Source organism: Panulirus ornatus, chromosome 34, assembly GCF_036320965.1.
Source record: "Panulirus ornatus isolate Po-2019 chromosome 34, ASM3632096v1, whole genome shotgun sequence".
Classification (NCBI taxonomy): Eukaryota; Metazoa; Arthropoda; class Malacostraca; order Decapoda; family Palinuridae; genus Panulirus; species Panulirus ornatus.
In genome coordinates this window covers 13,454,556-13,472,413 of record NC_092257.1, presented here as the reverse complement: position 1 = coordinate 13,472,413, position 17,858 = coordinate 13,454,556, and the positions used below count along the sequence as shown (strand labels likewise).

General features: G+C 45.7%; 1 protein-coding gene across 6 annotated transcripts in view; it reads left to right on the top strand.

The window, feature by feature from the left end:
* The window catches only part of LOC139759876 (uncharacterized), a 406,891-nt gene that overhangs the window by 190,427 nt on the left and 198,606 nt on the right, over positions 1-17,858 (top strand). Inside the window, exon 1 of one of the 6 annotated variants that reach the window (XM_071682401.1) lies at positions 15,556-16,654. The exons of the other annotated variants lie outside the window; for them this stretch is intronic. Coding sequence (XP_071538502.1) covers positions 16,552-16,654 — 103 coding nt within the window. The 5' untranslated portion in view covers positions 15,556-16,551. Of the gene's footprint in view, positions 1-15,555; positions 16,655-17,858 lie in introns of those variants that run through there. 6 annotated transcript variants of the gene reach the window in all.

Sequence of the window (17,858 nt, the reverse complement as noted above, 5' to 3'; positions counted from 1 at the left end):
TGTCTCCATGTCCAGTTCATCTCTCTCTCTCTCTCTCTCTCTCTCTCTCTCTCTCTCTCTCTCTCTCTCTCTCTCTCTCTCTCTCTCTCTCTCTCTCTCTCGCTCACACACACATACAAGAACAGTGTCCCTATTCGCCTCATGACCGACCGACCCTCCCTCTCCCTCCTTCCTTCCCTCCCTCCCTCCGTCATGTACACAGGCCGCCTCCCTCCGCCTCCTGTGCGTGTGTAGTATTCGTCTTCATGCCTGTTTCCTGGAGGGTGTTGGGGTGGGACCAGGAGGACCTGTCGCGATTTAAAGGGACATACGTCGGCTGGGTTGCCGTCTTCGCTCCTCACTGTCTCCTCCTGAGGTTCGCCTCATCCCTGTGTGGTAGTAAGGTTCCTTGCCCCCCATCCTCCCTCTTCTCCCAGCCGGTGATTCGGTGTCATTATTTCCCGTTTGTAATAATGATATCAGCTGTTTGTTGGCTTGCGATATTTTCTCTCTTCTTTTTCTATCTTCCTCTGTCTAGAAATCTTATACTTCTCCTTCGAATCCATTATTGTAGTGTGTCACTATTGAATGATAAAGTCTATTCTATCACCATTGTCCCATAAGTTTTAGAAAATGATTATTGGAACGTATTTTGAAGAGCATTAGATACAGAAATATCCTAAGACACTCCCCCCAAAAAATACAAATGCTTTGGAGAGATCTAAGATCATTTTGTGATAGAACTGGTTTACTGAACACCATATTGATGATCAGTGATTCCCACCATTGCTTTTGATGGTTTATATGATGGTTTAAGGTTAGAGGTACGGTTGGTGCTGAATTGGGGGCGTCCATACAATCATCAAGCATTATTTAATGACATTGTTGTTATTATACCTATTTGTACAAGGATGTTCTCTGCGTCCTAAAGTTATACTCAGACAAGAGGCGACTTGTTCACACGTATCCTAGTCATTCCTAGCCAAGGGTGGCTTGATCCTGACATATATCCTAGCCAAGACTCAGCAACGGGTGGCTTGTTCTCCACACACACACACACACACACACACACACACACACACACACACACACACACACACATATCCTAGCCAACACTCAGCAACAGGTGGGCACTCCACACACACACACACACACACACACACACACACACACACACACACACACACACACACACACACACACACATCCTGGCCAACACCCAGGAACAGATGACTTGTTCCACATACGTACACACACATCCTAGCCAACGCCTAGCAACAGGTAGCTTACTCCAAACACACATCCTAAGCCAACACCCAGCAACAGGTAGCTGTTCCACACACACACCCACCCACCCTTTTAACATTCATCTTCGTCCTTCTTCCATTACGATCATAATTACTGTGTGTTTATTTATCCATCTTCCCTTTACTTCTCTTTTGCTTCCTCCTCCTCCTCTTCTTCTTGACTCGCCACTAAGGGAAGATGAACAGCTAAGTTGCCTGTGGACCGGCAGCTGCGACCAGGATTCGAACCTATGCGGGCTCGACCCCGGGGGGCCCATAAATCCGTTACGGTCAGCAACGCTAACCTCTGCACCACGGAGGTCTTCTTCTTCTTCTTCTTCTTCTTCTTCTTCTTCTTCTTCTTCTTCTTCTTCTTCTTCTTCATTATCATAACCCCCTTAGCATTCCATTATCGTATCTGTCTTACTATTTTCATCTCTCTTATCTTATTTCCTTATAGTTTCCTCACCTGTGTGAAAACAAAGACTCAAATCTTCCTGAATAATACAGTAACTACGAATTTCTCTTTTTTACGTTAATAGTTTGATAATAGAAAAAAAAAAAAAATCCTCTGCTCTTGCACAGTTTTCAGTGGACGTGTTTCGCAAAAGCTGGGTGACAGTGTACGTTCCCAGCCGTAACTAGGAATCAGATTATTGTGGAACACAGATCCAATGTTGAGGCGAGGGTAAGCGACCACTTGTGATTTTGTACAGGCCCAAACTGTTTGTGGTGGAGGGAAAGGATCTCTCTCTCTCTCTCTCTCTCTCTCTCTCTCTCTCTCTCTCTCTCTCTCTCTCTCTCTCTCTCTCTCTCTCTCTCTCTCTCTCTCTCTCTCTCTCTCTCCGTCGTTGCTCCCACACACCAACCAACACCACCACACACCCCCAAAGTTCAGGGGACCACAGTCTGCACTGAAGTGTTGTGTGCTGAAAAAGTAAATATTACTTCCTATATATATATTCTTTTTTACGTTATTTGGAGCACGAATACTTCATCCATTGCTACGTTATCCAAATACTTCCACTTTCCTCTCTTTCCAAATACTTCACCTTCTCTTTACCCAATCCTCCCCCAACACCTCAATTGAAATATTTCACTCAGTACGTCCTTCTAATCCAAATACTTCACCTTCTCTTTACCCAATCCTCCCCCAACCCCTCAATTGAAATATTTCACTCAATACGTCCTTCTAATCCAAATACTTCACATAATCTTTCCTATTAATCCGAATATTTCACTCAGAACTTCTTTCTGATACAAATGCTTCACCTAGTCCTTCATAATCCAAATATCCCATCTGATATTCCCCCTGTATCAAACCCCTAACCCAATCTTTTATCCCACTCTTGATGCTTTACCCACTCCCTCCTCCTAATCCAAATATATGACCAAATCTTTCCTCCCAATCCAAATACCTCATCCAGTCTTTTATCCCAATCTATATATTTTCCATAATCTATTCTCCCCAATCCAAGTACTTCTTCCTGTCTTTAAAGCCCTCATCAAATACTTCGTCTCGTCTGACCCAGTCCTTCCTCCCAGTCTGACCCAGTCCTTCCTCACAGTCTGACCCAGTCCTTCCTCCAAGTCTGACCCAATCCTTCCTCCTAGTCCAAATTCTGTCAGTCTCTGGGGAGTTCGCCGTCTTAATTCAAACTTTCTTCTTTCCATGTCGACACTTTCCTTTTTCCTTCATTCCTTCCTTCATTCTGGCTCCTTCGTCTTGGTCTAACGTGCCTTCCTACCTTCCTCAACCACCTTCCTTCAGGCGTGGAGTGCCAGTCCTCTCTTTCTGCCTTCCATCCTTCTTTCTCTTTTCCTCCCTTCCTTCTTTCCCTCCTTTCTTCCTTCACTCCTCTTTCCTTCATTATTTCCCTCCCTCCTTTTCCCTCCTTCTTACACTCATTCCCTCCCTTCCTCCCTTCCTTCCCACCCTCCCTTCATACTTCCCTCCTCGTCGCCCCCCACACACCCTCCATTCTTTCCCTCTTTCCAGCATTCCCTCCCTCCCTCCCTCCCTCCCTCCCTCCTCTTCGTCCCCCCCCCCATCAAGGCCCCATCACCCCCCTCGTCAATCAATGAGGGCCCGTATGGTGAGGGCCCAACATCCTGGACCATTAAGCTGCCACCTCCTGCTGTGTTACTTATTACTAGGGCCCCCTTTCCTCCTCCCCCCCCCACACCCACACAGGTCCTCCCGCTCCCCACCTTCCAGGTCACACGGGGGTCACGCTGGTCACCTGAGTCATCCCAGGTCACCCAAGATGACCCACGACAACGCAAGTCTTCTGTTCCTTTTGCTTCACACGCGTCACATCTGTTCCTTTTGCTTCACACGCGTCACATCTGTCGCATCCCAGACACGCTCACGGTAGCGTCACGGGGTCACGACCGTCACAGGTCAACTTCCAGGTCGTCACTCAGGTCTCCAGGGTCACAAATGAAACACACACACACACACACACACACACACACACACACACACACACACACACGAGCGCGCAAAGTAGTTTACCACATAAAAACATTACTCGATCATATACATTGTTTAGATATGTGAGGTAGATAGTGTACAAATCACTCTAAGTGGTGGCCATTGAGTCTGAAATTGGCTATATTATTTCTGGGAGGTACTGAGCGTGTCCAGCCTATGTAATTCATGCCAAAGTTTCACCCGTTCGAATCTCAGTCAAATGCCTCGAGCCAAATATGGATTCAACGCAGACGAGGGACGTGTTAAAACATTCCGCGTCATGTGGACCGTACATGGCGTATACGCTACTGATAAAGTAGATAAGGAAAGGGAACTAGATAAAGAGATAGAGAGAGAGTGAGAGTGAATGAGTGAGATTGTCAGTGAGTTGGTGATTCAGAGAGAGAGAGAGAGAGAGAGAGAGAGAGAGAGAGAGAGAGAGAGAGAGAGAGAGAGAGATGCATGAATATATATATATATATATATATATATATATATATATATATATATATATATATATATATATATATATATATATATATACCAAATTTATATTGTTTATATCAGAATTTAGGGGACTGATGTATATAGGTGGGATTAGTGTTGCGTAATGATAGAGTTCATTGGGGAGTTTGCCGCAGGCAAATGAGATTTTCATGAAATATGGATTAATTTATTCGCACATAGTCTATATGTAAATATGTGGGCACATACACACACACACATACACCGCACACACACACACACACACACACACACACACCACACACACACACACACACACATATACACACACATAGAAAGGATTCAAATTTCTATATTTAGAAAATATAAATAGAGACTTCCTTTCTTTCGCCAACTGTGAAATCTAAAATTCTGCTCAATTAGGAACGGTTAATTAGGCCAAAATCATCAGCAAGTTGGAAAATCGCTAAGATTACGGTTTTTTTTGGGGGGGAAATCAACTTTGGTTTCCTTTGTAATCTGTTAGGGTGTCAAATTCACCATAGGTAAAGAGGCCAATCAAGATATTGTAAGGTAGATAGATAGATAGATAGATAGATAGAGAGAGAGAGAGAGAGAGAGAGAGAGAGAGAGAGAGAGAGAGAGAGAGAGAGAGAGAGAGAGAGAGAGATTTACGAATCATGCATTTCATTCCCACATACACTCCTTTTCCCTCCCTCTCCCCCCCTCCCCATCATCCCCCCATTATTTAATGCAGGTAGGCCCCCCTCCCCCCCGGAGAAGTGGTGTCACTTTTCATCTCCGTGGGAGCTGGAAGGGACATGTTTATGTCAGGGGGGAGGGGGGGCGGGGGGGCGCCTTGCTTTCCCCCCCCCCCCTCCCCCTGTAACGACCGCAGTGCACGCCATCAACTCCGCTCAAAAAAAAAGAAAGAGAAAAAAAAAATTATTGTAGTCGCTACACCAACGTGGGTATTCGGTGGGGTCTCTCTCTCTCTCTCTCTCTCTCTCTCTCTCTCTCTCTCTCTCTCTCTCTCTCTCTCTCTCTCTCTCTCTCTCTCTCTCTCTCTCTCTCTCTCTCTCCGTCCTTACTCTCATTTCTACACATTACTTCAGTACACACACACACACACACACACAAACACAAGCACAACTGTCCTAAACTACTTTCGCTCCCCCCCCCCCCCCCCCCACCAAGACATTTCCGGGTGACACTTTCTCTTCTGCGTTTTACGACAGTTGCCATCCCGTGTCGTCAGTCCCGGGTAACTATCATTGACCCAATACCCCTGCTAGACCCCCCCCCTCCCCCAGTATGACCAAGACGCAAGCAGCATTACAAGCAACAGACACTGAACACTTACACTTTAATGGTTACTGTAATTACCACAAACAAAAAGGAGACAAACACGCAATATAACTTTACAGTGGACGTGGCTACTTTTCGTAGCGCTGCTGGTGGTGAGGGAGCAAGAGGGTGAGGTAAGGTATTGTGAGGCAAGGTAAGGTAAGGTATTGTGAGGTAAGGTAAGGTAAGGTAAGGTATTGTGAGGTAAGGTAAGGTAAGGTATTGTGAGGCAAGGTAAGGTAAGGTATTGTGAGGCAAGGTAAGGAAAGGTATTGTGAGGCAAGGTAAGGAAAGGTATTGTGAGGCAAGGTAAGGTAAGATATTGTGAGGCAAGGTAAGGTAAGGTATTGTGAGGCAAGGTAAGGTAAGGTAAGCTTTGAGGAAAGTACTTTGACCTCATAATCACACTCGTATCTTAAACATCAAATAAGACAGAATCATAAACACAAAATCACCAACACACCAAGATAATTAGCCCCATGAGGAAAATAGAAGACCAATATCTTTACAAAATATGAACAAAAGTAAAATACAAAACCACAAAATTTCATTAACACAAACCTACAAACCTGGAGTGTTTGTTATGGATTTCATAAACATTTCTTTTCATAATCTTAAAGTTCCACATCTTATATGTACTCACGTCACTACATCTTGATCTTACGAACGTAGTTACTTACCCCTCACGAACAGAGCATCTCATACTCACATCACCGCATCTTGGCCACACGAACGCAACACCTTAACCTCACAAATACATTATACAGGACGATTACAAACACAACACTGAAGCCTCACAAACACAACATTCTGGCCTCACAAGCACAACAGTAAGGCCTCACAAACACAGCATTTCTGGCTCACAAGCACAACAGTGAGGCCTCACAAACACAACACTTAGGCCTCACACACACAACATTGTGGCCTCACAAACACAACATTTTGGCCTCACAAACACAACATTCTGGCCTCACAAACACAACATTCTAGCCTCACAAACACAACCCTGAGGCCTCACCAACCCAGAACGTCAGCGCTCCCAGGCGTGAGGCAATTTACTGGTAAGTCAGTTATAACGTAAGTCAGCCAACGCCCTCAAGAAATTAGGGAAGCAACCTCGATTAAAGTCTCCCCCTCCTCGCTCCTCCCCACCCACAAATGTCTCCCCCACCTACACCCCAACACCCCAGAGTTATACCGAGAAGCTGATTCTCTCTCTCTCTCTCTCTCTCTCTCTCTCTCTCTCTCTCTCTCTCTCTCTCTCTCTCTCTCTCTCTCTCTCTCTCTCTCGTTCACAATCATCTTCACCCTTCTATGATCCACTCTGACGAAGTCTACTCTCGAGAGGTAGTTGTAAATAAAGTATTTTATGTTTATTCTCTTCTTATTTACGCCACAGCATAAGACCTACTTCAGTGGTACTGTCAAGTGTGACAGAAGAGAGAGAGAAAAAAAAATAGAGAAGTGTGTGTGTGTGTGTGTGTGTGTGTGTGTGTGTGTGTGTGTGTGTGTGTGTGTGTCTGTGTGTGTGTGTGGCGTTTGAATGCGCGTTTATAGGGGAGTCAAGTATGTTTTATGCACGACGCTTCTGTGAATAAAAGACCCAGGGCAGCGAAGGACGAATGGTGGAGGGGGACAGGATGACTTTGATGTTAGAGAGAGAGAGAGAGAGAGAGAGAGAGAGAGAGAGAGAGAGAGAGAGAGAGAGAGAGAGAGAGAGAGAGAGAGAGAGAGAGAGAGAGAGTGGAGTCCTCTTTGACGGCCGTGTCTATTGTCCCTATATGGAAATTGGAACAGCGACCAGATTTCATGTCCTGAATAGAACATAGATTATATATATATATATATATATATATATATATATATATATATATATATATATATATATATATATATATATATATATATATATATCAAATGCTTTCAATCATGTATTATGCTATGTCTCCCCTCTTCCCCCCCCCCTCCCCATTTTCCCAGGGAGAACATGGCTATAAACATATAATCTGCCACAGTAATAGGAAGATGGGGCGCCCGGTGATTGGTAAATTGGTGGGTAATGGGTCCTGGGGAGTTGTGTGGGGGAGGGGAGGGAAGGAAGGAAGGCGTGGTGACGAGAAATACAGAGAAAGATAATTCATTTTTTTTCTTTGATAGTATGAGAATCTCTCTCTCTCTCTCTCTCTCTCTCTCTCTCTCTCTCTCTCTCTCTCTCTCTCTCTCTCTCTCTCTCTCTCTCTCTCTAGGTCTGTCTATCTTTGTATATGTGTGTGCCTTCATAAAGGATTTAGTTAGTTAAGTGAGAGGTAGTCAGACCCTTAATGGCTCTGAATGGTGTTAATGCGTCTATAAAAACTTAAGATTTAGCATCTAATTCTCCAGTGGCATTGCTGTACAGTTTTTGGAAAAAAAACAATGTTTACTGAAACGCAAAGACATATACTTTCATTTTCTTTTAAGAGAATATAAAATATCTGCTCCCCGATCTTGGTTTCTCGGAAGAATATTCCTCGAGAAAGAGATTGAACTTCTGTCTTTAAATATTCATATATAACATATAGATCTTGTGGCCCACCCTCAGGAGAGTTGGACCAGCTCCCTCCGTCCGTCTGCGAACACGTCGTCTGCGAACACGTCGTCTGCGAACACGTCGTCTGCGGGAGTTTTGGAATAACGTTGGGACCTGTGTTTGTTCTCCTCACAGGTTCATTACCTATGCCACCCGACTTTCGCTGAAGGGCCTTGGGTCTTTAAGGGTGAGGGAGAGTTGGCAGATTCTCTCTCTCTCTCTCTCTTCCCATCTCTCTCTCTCTCTCTCTCTCTCTCTCTCTCTCTCTCTCTCTCTCTCTCTCTCTCTCTCTCTCTCTCTCTCGTACCTCCTGTAGAGGGAGTGGCCAATCTCGTCCTTCTTCTCTCGCTCTGAGGGAGAGGTCGATCTCCTAAAGTGGCATCATATATGTATGATCAGAGAAATCATAGAGGCAGACTTATGAACTGTGAAGCTAATTTCTTCGTCTGTGAAGCGACTGTATCTCTTCTCTTCTTCGTCTCGTGATATAATGAGGGGAGTTGGCTTCTACTGTTGCTAATGGTGGTTCTCGACCTCCCTTCGTTCCCTACCCAAATGGTGGTCCTCTCCTCCCTTCGCTCCTCATTCAACTGGTGGCCTGCGAGCTTCCAGCTTGCCTCAGTCAGCCAGACTCCCGTGAAAGCCCTCTAGGAGTAACCTGCATCACTTCTCATCTCTCCAAGAGTCCAAAATACTCGCCAGGAGCGGAAGCCTCTCCGCAAACTTTAGGGTTCACTCCGGAATCGCATTTTGCCCTCCGGTTCCGATGGATCCTTAGGGAGGGAAAAGGCACTGGTGCCTCAGGGCTGTACACCTGACCGACAGCCTTCTTAAAGTCTATGAGTCTATGGTGTTCTGAAACGCCTGGAGGTCCTGGAAATCCGAATTGTGTATGGGTTCGAGTCTTCTTCAACTCAGAAAACTGAAACGCGATAAGCCCCAAGTACACTTTCGTGCATTTTGCACTCGGGATTTATCGTCTTTCATTCTTCCTCGTGGTTACCAAAACCAATTCTAGATAACGCGCATCACTGTAACTTAACTACAATACATCACTGAACATCCTTCAGTCCGTCAAGATAACCATGTCCACTGGATGAACCAAGGATGACCAAACACTCCGTAGAGATACGAGATATCTTACATGAACGAACGTGCCATTCCTCACCGTTCCTTATCGTATCCATCCGACCACTGCGTCGTTGTCAGTAGCTTGCGTGATGCTTAATACGAGGTCGCGTTGCACCTAATATCATGACGGATTCATATACCAACTCAGTTCTGAGTGGCCTGTTATCGTAAACCCGTCGATCCGGCATTCCCCGCAGTGTGAGACGATCTGTACAGGTTAACCGTGGAACGGACCACGAGGAAAGACGAACAAGTTAACCGTGGAACGGACCACGAGGTAAGACGAACAAGTTAACCGTGGAACGGACCACGAGGAAAGACGAACAAGTTAACCGTGGAACGGACCACGAGGAAAGACGAACAAGTTAACCGTGGAACGGACCACGAGGAAAGACGAACAAGTTAACCGTGGAACGGACCACGAGGTAAGACGAACAAGTTAACCGTGGAACGGACCACGAGGAAAGACGAACAAGTTAACCGTGGAACGGACCACGAGGTAAGACGAACAAGTTAACCGTGGAACGGACCACGAGGTAAGACGAACAAGTTAACCGTGGAACGGACCACGAGGAATGACGTAGGTTATAAGCATCCAGAAGAGGTTGGTGCTTATGGAGACACCCTACACTGTAGAGGACCGAGTACTGGTGAGTCTTGCGGAGTTATTGGGAGTCCTGGGGAGTTACAGGGAGTCTGGGGGACATCTAGGGATCTTAGGGACTCCTGGGGATCACCCCTTCATTGAACCAGAGGATCGGTTTTTTTCTATATCGCTTGGGGCAAAGGTAACTCTAACAGGCCCTTCCTGGGATTCACAGTCAAGGACGTGAGTGACAATGGTTTGTCCTTTACATCACCAAGCATTCCCCTCTTACTCTTCGGACAACAAGAGGGATTGTCAGTGAAAACAGAGGGGAGAGAGAGAGAGAGAGAGAGAGAGAGAGAGAGAGAGAGAGAGAGAGAGAGAGAGAGAGAGAGAGAGAGAGGCGAGCTTGGTCAGTGAGTCAAGCGAAGGACGACTGAGAGGAGATCTCCTCCTCTTCCTCCTCCTCCTACTCCTCCTCTTACTCTTCCTCCTCTTCCTCCTCCTCCTCCTCCTCCTCCTCCTCCTCCTCCTCCTCCTCCTCCTCCGGTGCCGGTCTTAGAGGACGAGACATCAGAATGTCGACGAGAGTAACTTGATTCATCCGTTCCCTGCAGAGCAGGAAGGGCGCTCAGAAGACGTCAAACAATCCTCACCATGGGCTCAGGGTCGCTTCTGTAACGCCACCACCACCACTGTGGTTTGGCCGACTCGCATCCCCAGTTGGAGAAATGGCCACCACCAGCTCTGTCTCTCTGATACGATGATGCGAAAACCTCCTCGACCTACCATGAGCTTGTGAGAACAGAGACGAACAGAGACGCTGTGGTGTTAGTGAGGTGCAACATGCGACCCACACAACACCACACCACACTGCTCATTTAAGGCTGCCTTGCACATCCGACACGAAGCCCCAGTTCTCCCCACCAGTCAGGTGTACACGTTGCGAGGCAGGCAGAACTGCTGGGTTTTTTTTGGTGAGGATAAACCTCCCATTCGACCCCTGTCGCCCTAGGGAGACACACGCAAGCGACCTCTGACCTTGTCTGACCTGATACCAGCATCGACCGCCCTGAACCATAGCTCTCTGGTAGCGGCTCTAACTCGGGTTATCAGGTCAACACCTGAATGATATGTGTATCTCAGGTCAACACCTGGATGATATGTGTATCTCAGGTCAGCAGGTCCACACCTAGATGGAGGTCACAGCTCAGATCAGTACGTGAATACAGAATTTTACAACTAAAACATAAATGCTGTAACACAAGCCATCCTATTAATACTTTCCAATAAAGCTATCGTAGCAGAAATCTTGGAAATAATAACTAAGTATAAATCTGTAGACTTGGGCATCCTTAGCGGAAGAGTAACACAAAAAAAAATGGGTGGGTGGGTAGGGTGTATTTATCCACTTCAGTAAATATTAACTCCATTTCGGAGGTTATTTATACTCGGCGCAGAGCTGTAGTATCAATCAGCCTCAGCGAACGGCTTGCCCACACGCTCAGGTGACGGTGGTGGTGGAAGAGGACGACGAGAGCTTCTGATACTAAAGCCAGGGACCAGAAAAGCTTCTGATGTTTAGAGAGAGAATCAGAAGCGCTTCTGACATTCAAGGGCAAAAAAATAGAGCGTCGGAATAGCTTCCGATATCATAGTTTATCTCTAGATCATCCTGGTGTTGATCAATAAGCACCTAGATGGTGGGAAAGGAGGGGTTAGTGGTAAGAAAGCGAATCGAACTCTTTTATCTAGAAGGATGGTGGGAAAAGAGGAGTCAGGGATAACTTAGAGAATCAAACTCTGTTATCTTGGAGGATAGGTTATGTCTTTTATCATAGAGGTAAGGAAGTTATATCAACTCATGTAAATACGTTAGAGATTCCACCTCTTCTGGAACTCTCTTTATCTGACCTCTGGAATATGTTTGTTACAGACAAGGGGTCATCTGTTGGTGTGTACGTTCGTTAAGCCTCATCATTCTATCACAGACATTATCAGCCCAACCCAACCGTCATATTTATCCTGTCTTGAACACGTTTTTTACCTATAGTGGCCGACATAGTCAAACATGCCCCAGTCAAGGGCCGAGGATGGAGTGAATGAACTGAAAGAGAAAGGAAAAAAAAAGGTTAGAAATTAATCCAGGGTCAGTAGGTGTTTGTAGACCTGACTCCTAAAGGTGACAGGATTATAGGAGGAAGGAAAGACGAAAGTAGGAGTGGGAATTCCACGTCTTAGCTGGTCGAGGTGAAAAGATAGAAGGTAACGTAACGGCCAATCCTCGAGTGGTCGGTCCCTACACGCAAGCTGTGGGAAGCAGCGGACAGACCTGTACTGCTGGCCCAAGCCTTAGAGAACAGAGAGAGAGAGAGAGAGAGAGAGAGAGAGAGAGAGAGAGAGAGAGAGAGAGAGAGAGAGAGAGAGAGAGAGAGAGGACAGGCTCGGTTGGTTGAAGAGAGGGGAGTCCAGGAGAATCAAATGAGACGTAAGGCTTTTGATTCCACTCAGGTTGATAGATAGTTGGAGGAAGAAATGACCAGCCCCACTTTCCCCCTTCCCTAATATCTTTCATTTATTACGGTCAAAGGTTATTGGCTAATAAACGAGGTCACTTGTTTAGGTCTAAAATCTTGTTGGGCCTTGGCGTGGGTGACGGTATGAGTTGAGCACAGACCTCATACATTTATCATTTCCACTTCAGTTTTATTTTCTCTTTTTATGCACAGTCTCTGATCCTGTCTCCCATAGCACGACAGAGATATCCATCCGGTTAAAAGCTCTTGTCGTTTGGTTTTCTTGTCGTTTGGTTTTCCATCCTCGCTTCACGCTACTCGTTGAAGCATTTCCAAGCTACTGGTGTGTCTGACTTTGCCTCTACTGTCTGGAGAGGATCAAGTTACTGCTTCTCAGTGTGTGTGTTCTATTCATACATTCTCCCGTCTATACAGCTTTAGGGTAAGGCACAATCACCTTCATGGACAAACCGATTACCTTCCTCTAAAGAGTAACATTGCATCATGAATAGACCATCTCTTTCTTTTCAAACGTTGCACCACAGGTAACATGGCATCATCGTAAGCTACGACGCGGTGAAAGGGAGAATCATAAGAGGAAACATAGCAATCTAGGGTGAAAGCAGAGCGCTTAAAACTAACACAGCGGTGGGTGCTGCCTTTGTTGGAAACACAGCTCTTAAAGTTAAAAGGTCGCAGTTCACGTAAGTAGTAGTAGTAGTAGTAATAGGAGGAGGAGGAAGAGGTGCAGGTAAAACCCCTCACAGCTAGCTCCCCGAGGCGTAGCGCAAGAGCCTTGCTAGAATGGAGAAAGAAAGAGAGAGAAATGAGAGGTAAAATTAAAAGAAAAAGAAAAGAGCGTAGGAAAGACGAGGTCAAAGAATCTCTTCCGAACACCTTTCTCATTAGCGACCCTATTGGCAGCCTAGCAGGAGCTGGTAGAGAGGAAGTAGGGGGTGCACACCCCACTTCAGATGTTTCATCAGGAGATGATGGAAACTGCTTCCACGAAGCCACATGCTTCATTATTTGATTCATTTTAGTAACGTTGGTTCACCTACGTGCCAGCCCTTCGCCTTCGGGTTGTATCTAGTGTTTATATTCGTCCTCGTAAGGTTGTAATGTTATGGTTGTGTGAACGTAATTATGTATATGTGTGTCTAGTGAAATTAATTACGTCTGGCTCATTGTCGCCGTGCTGTACCCAACGTCTAGGGAAAGCAGGTCGCTCTCGATCCGAACCCATTTTCGAACAGGTATCGAATCCGTTTTGCTTCAGTATAAGATAAAAGAACTCCTACAGCCTCCGACATCATCTGCATGTATATATATATATATATATATATATATATATATATATATATATATATATATATATAGAGAGAGAGAGAGAGAGAGAGAGAGAGAGAGAGAGAGAGAAACGTACCATCATAAACAAACCCCTGAATGTCTCTCGTGTTTCACTTCAAGTAGCTAATATCCCGTGAGAACGAGGCTTAGTCGAAGGATTTATTGAGTGCTAATTAAGAGCGACTTCTTCCACTTCGCGCCATTTCATAGCTGTCGTTCTAAGGCGTCGAGTCTTACTGTCGGGAGAAGGTGATCCTGATGTGGGAAGATGGTGGTGTTGACAAGGGCTATAAGCCGACCCTTTTGGGCACGGACGGTACGACTTTTCTCTGAGCACAACTGCACGACCCCTTTTTTTTTTTTAGGAGCATGACGGTACGATGACTTCACCTTTTGATATGGTTCTATAAAGAGTAAGGTCGAAGGGAGGGTCATTATGCTCGTACCGTCTTGCTTAATGGTCGTGCCGTCGTGCTTAAGGGTCGTACCGTCGTGCTTAAGGGTTGTATCATCGTGCTTAAGGGTCGTACCCTCATGTTCAAGTGTCGCACCGTCACTATTTCCCCATTAACCACACAGTCTCTCTATCATCAGTTGTTTCTCAGTCATCAACCACTCCTTCAGTCACCAGTCATTCCCTCAGTCACCAGCCACTCCCTCAGTCACCAGTTACTCCCTCAGTCGCCAGTCACTCTCTCAGTTACCAGTCACTCCCTCAGTCGCCAGTCACTCCCTAAATCATCAAACACTCATATCCTATCCCTCCCTCTTTTGCTGCACACATGATCTCTCCCATTTCCCCGACATCCGACGTACATACAAAAAATTCCTCACCTGTTCACTATTTCCCTCCAACCACCACGTCGTACCCAAGTTCGTTAATCATATTTTGGTTCCACTGTTGATAATCAACTTCATTACCATACATAATAAGATCAGTTTTGGATCTACGTGTGAGAACCTGGGCCAATCAGTTGATATGGTATCATAATAGTCCAGAGAGTTAACGTCTGTTTTATCTGATTTTTCGGGCTAAGGCCACGTCTTCTGGGCTGGACTGTATATCATAAAGTGTGTTGATGCTGTGTGTGTGCATTTATGGAGAGAGAGAGAGAGAGAGAGAGAGAGAGAGAGAGAGAGAGAGAGAGAGAGAGAGAGAGAGAGAGAGAGAGAGAGAGAGAGAGAGTTTATATGGCAACTGGTCAGCAGGTATACGGTGCCTTCGTTGTGGCAGTTGCATCGTGGGTATGAAGGGTTCTTAGATATGATTAATTGGTGGTTTAAGTGTCGTAGGGATGGGTTATCTCTAGGATAAAAATGGGAAAGTATAACTCGTGTATGTCTGGGGGGCTGTAATTTCATAGGTGTGTGTGTGTGTTTGTTTGTTTGTGTGTTTGGTGGGATGGTGCCTACAGCTGTGTTGGGATGGCGGCTGTATTGTGCTTATTGGGGGTCAGTAAAGATTGCCAAGGTGTGAGGTTCGGGTAAACTCTTCAATTCTACGAAGAAATTAGAAGTAGTTAAGAGTGGTTCAACTGGGATGGGGTCCAGTGTTGTTGAATAGAACTGAGTATCGAAGATATTGATGATGTACGAACTGCATTGGGTGGATCTTTATAAATCCATATATTCTCGTTAAATTCTTGAGAATACCTTGATATAAATGTACAGATCTGGGCTGGACTCCTGTCTACACAGGAGTTGGGGAAATCCTTGTAAACCTTACATCCCTCCCTGTTAGGACCTGGGTGAAACCACCACGAAGGCGTTGTTCCCCTGCAATCCAGGTTGAGTCTCCTCCCTCACTGTGTGAATATGTAACCAACACTGGGATGTCTCCCTTCCTCGCAGATACGAGAAAAGTGTGTTTATTTCAGATGAAAAAGAAAAGAAACAGAAAGGTCAGTGACAGTCCTAAAACTCTAGCTCTGGGATTACTTGGGAATAATGGGGAAACTAAATGCCAGAGTTTTTCCAGAGTTTAGATAACATCTGGCGAAGTTACGATTATTTAATTACTCTGTGTCCAGGGGAAGTCGGGGAGAAACAGACTCCAAAGATAGAAAAAGTTGATTTTGACTCTGGACACGAGATTTCTGCATTCAGCATTGGATGTGACACCGTCCATGGACAGAAGTAGAAGATTGTTGATGGAAAAATGAATGGAAACCGTGACACAGGATGTGACGTGGTCTGGACATACAACCTACTTATAACCTTTTTTAAGTAAGACCTTTTTTTTTTTAAAGTAAGACCGCTAACGGACACTTATACCGCAGTATGACTAGAAATAAGTGTAAAGTAGTGATTTTAAAGTCAACCCTGTGGTAGCAAATTCCCTTTGGAAGCGATGGGGTCGATTTACAAAGGCCTAATCCTTCTACATCCTGCCATGGAAGAGGTGGTTTGAAATTCCACCCCCTTCAATGGCTCGATGGAAATTAAACCTCCGACGAAACCAAGACCAGAGACTAGAAAACGGAGACATGTAAACAAATACCTTTAGACAACAGTGTTTTAAAAGTCTTAAGAGTTGTGGAGGCTCTTAGGAGACTGGGCGATCTCCTCCTTCCACAGAAAAAAATTGATAGGTGTTCACTGATCCCCCAAGCCTCAAAATTACGGATACCAAGGACTCGACGTCTTCCCCGGCACTCCACTTGGACCTGAAGAAGTCTTCGGCTTCCGTCGACTCCTATCCTGGTGGAGGGCGGAGCGGTGGTGGAGGTGCCGGGGGAGGCAGGAGGCGGGTCCTCAGGGGCCTCCGACCTGGTGGTGGTGAGGATAGTCGTGGAGGAGGACGTTCTGGAGGACGACCCGTCAAGGCCGTGTCCCCTGTGGCGGAGATGTTCCGGCCTGTGGGCCTCCTCCTGCACTCCCAGTCCGTCCCCTGCTTCGGATCGTACGAAAATGTGAGCCACCTCGACGTCCCAGACAACCCCAAAAAACGTAAGTGTAAAAAAATCGGCTCAAATGAGTTGATTGGCCATTTCTTTCTTGCCTTTTCCTTCTTCCACTTCTTTCTATTTCCCCTTCTCCCTCTTCCTCTTCTTTTTCTTTCCTTTTTTCTATCTTTTTTCTTCTGTCTTTTCCTTTTTCATTCTTTCCTTAACATACACCCTCACCTTGTGCATGCAAGCAAAAAAAAAAAAAAAACACACAGGCACAGTAACGCTTCCTCCACTACTCTCAGTGTCTCCTCCACTCTGTGTGTCCCCTCCACTCTCTATGTCTCCTCCACCCTGAGACAGACTTTGAGAACCGAACACCTACGCAAACACTCCCTGACTGGCCAAGGAACACAGAACACCCTCACAACCACAAACATAACACACTTAAGTGCGGGAGGTGGCCAAGATCACCAAGATGTTGGCAAACACTCAACTCTCTCTCTCTCTCTCTCTCTCTCTCTCTCTCTCTCTCTCTCTCTCTCTCTCTCTCTCTCTCTCTCTCTCTCTCTCTCTCTCTCTCTCTCTCTCTCTCTCTCCCCCACCGATGTGGCACTAGATGGCAAAACACACTTCCTTAGTTCGACGCCAGCGTTTGCCAAGTGAAGGTCGCATTGCCTAAGTGTCTGGTGAGCTATAGTCGTTACCGGTGGATATAAAGTGTGATTAAGTGTAATGTAAGTGGCTCTAAAGTGTAAGTATATATATGAAGAAAAGGTTAGGGATAAGTGATGTCATATCCCTAAGTGTGTTTACCTTATAATGTCCATAAATCACAGTCTGCACAGTTTGAGGAGTCACACAACCACAATGGACTTTCGTGTGATTGTGTTCCCGAGTATGAGGACGTAGATGGCCTCGTCCACGAAAGGTATGAAATTTCCTCTAGGTATTCAACGCTCCTTAATTAACGTTGCCTTGACTGAATGATCTTTGATTGAAGATTGTTTTTCGGGTTATGCTCTTGACTTCTTATTGTCGGAGAGGTCAAGTAGGGACCTCCTGGAGAGGGTATAGGAGGGATTTACTTTCCAAAGGGTCAGCACCGCATTACCCCAAAGTCTGCATCACAAGCATCCTAATATTACATAGATAACAGCAGCATGCAGCATTGCATCACACAATTAGACCATAACCCCCAAATTCCTCCCACTTCCATCTACTCCAATGGCAAATGAGCAACCAGACTAGGCGTCACATGCATA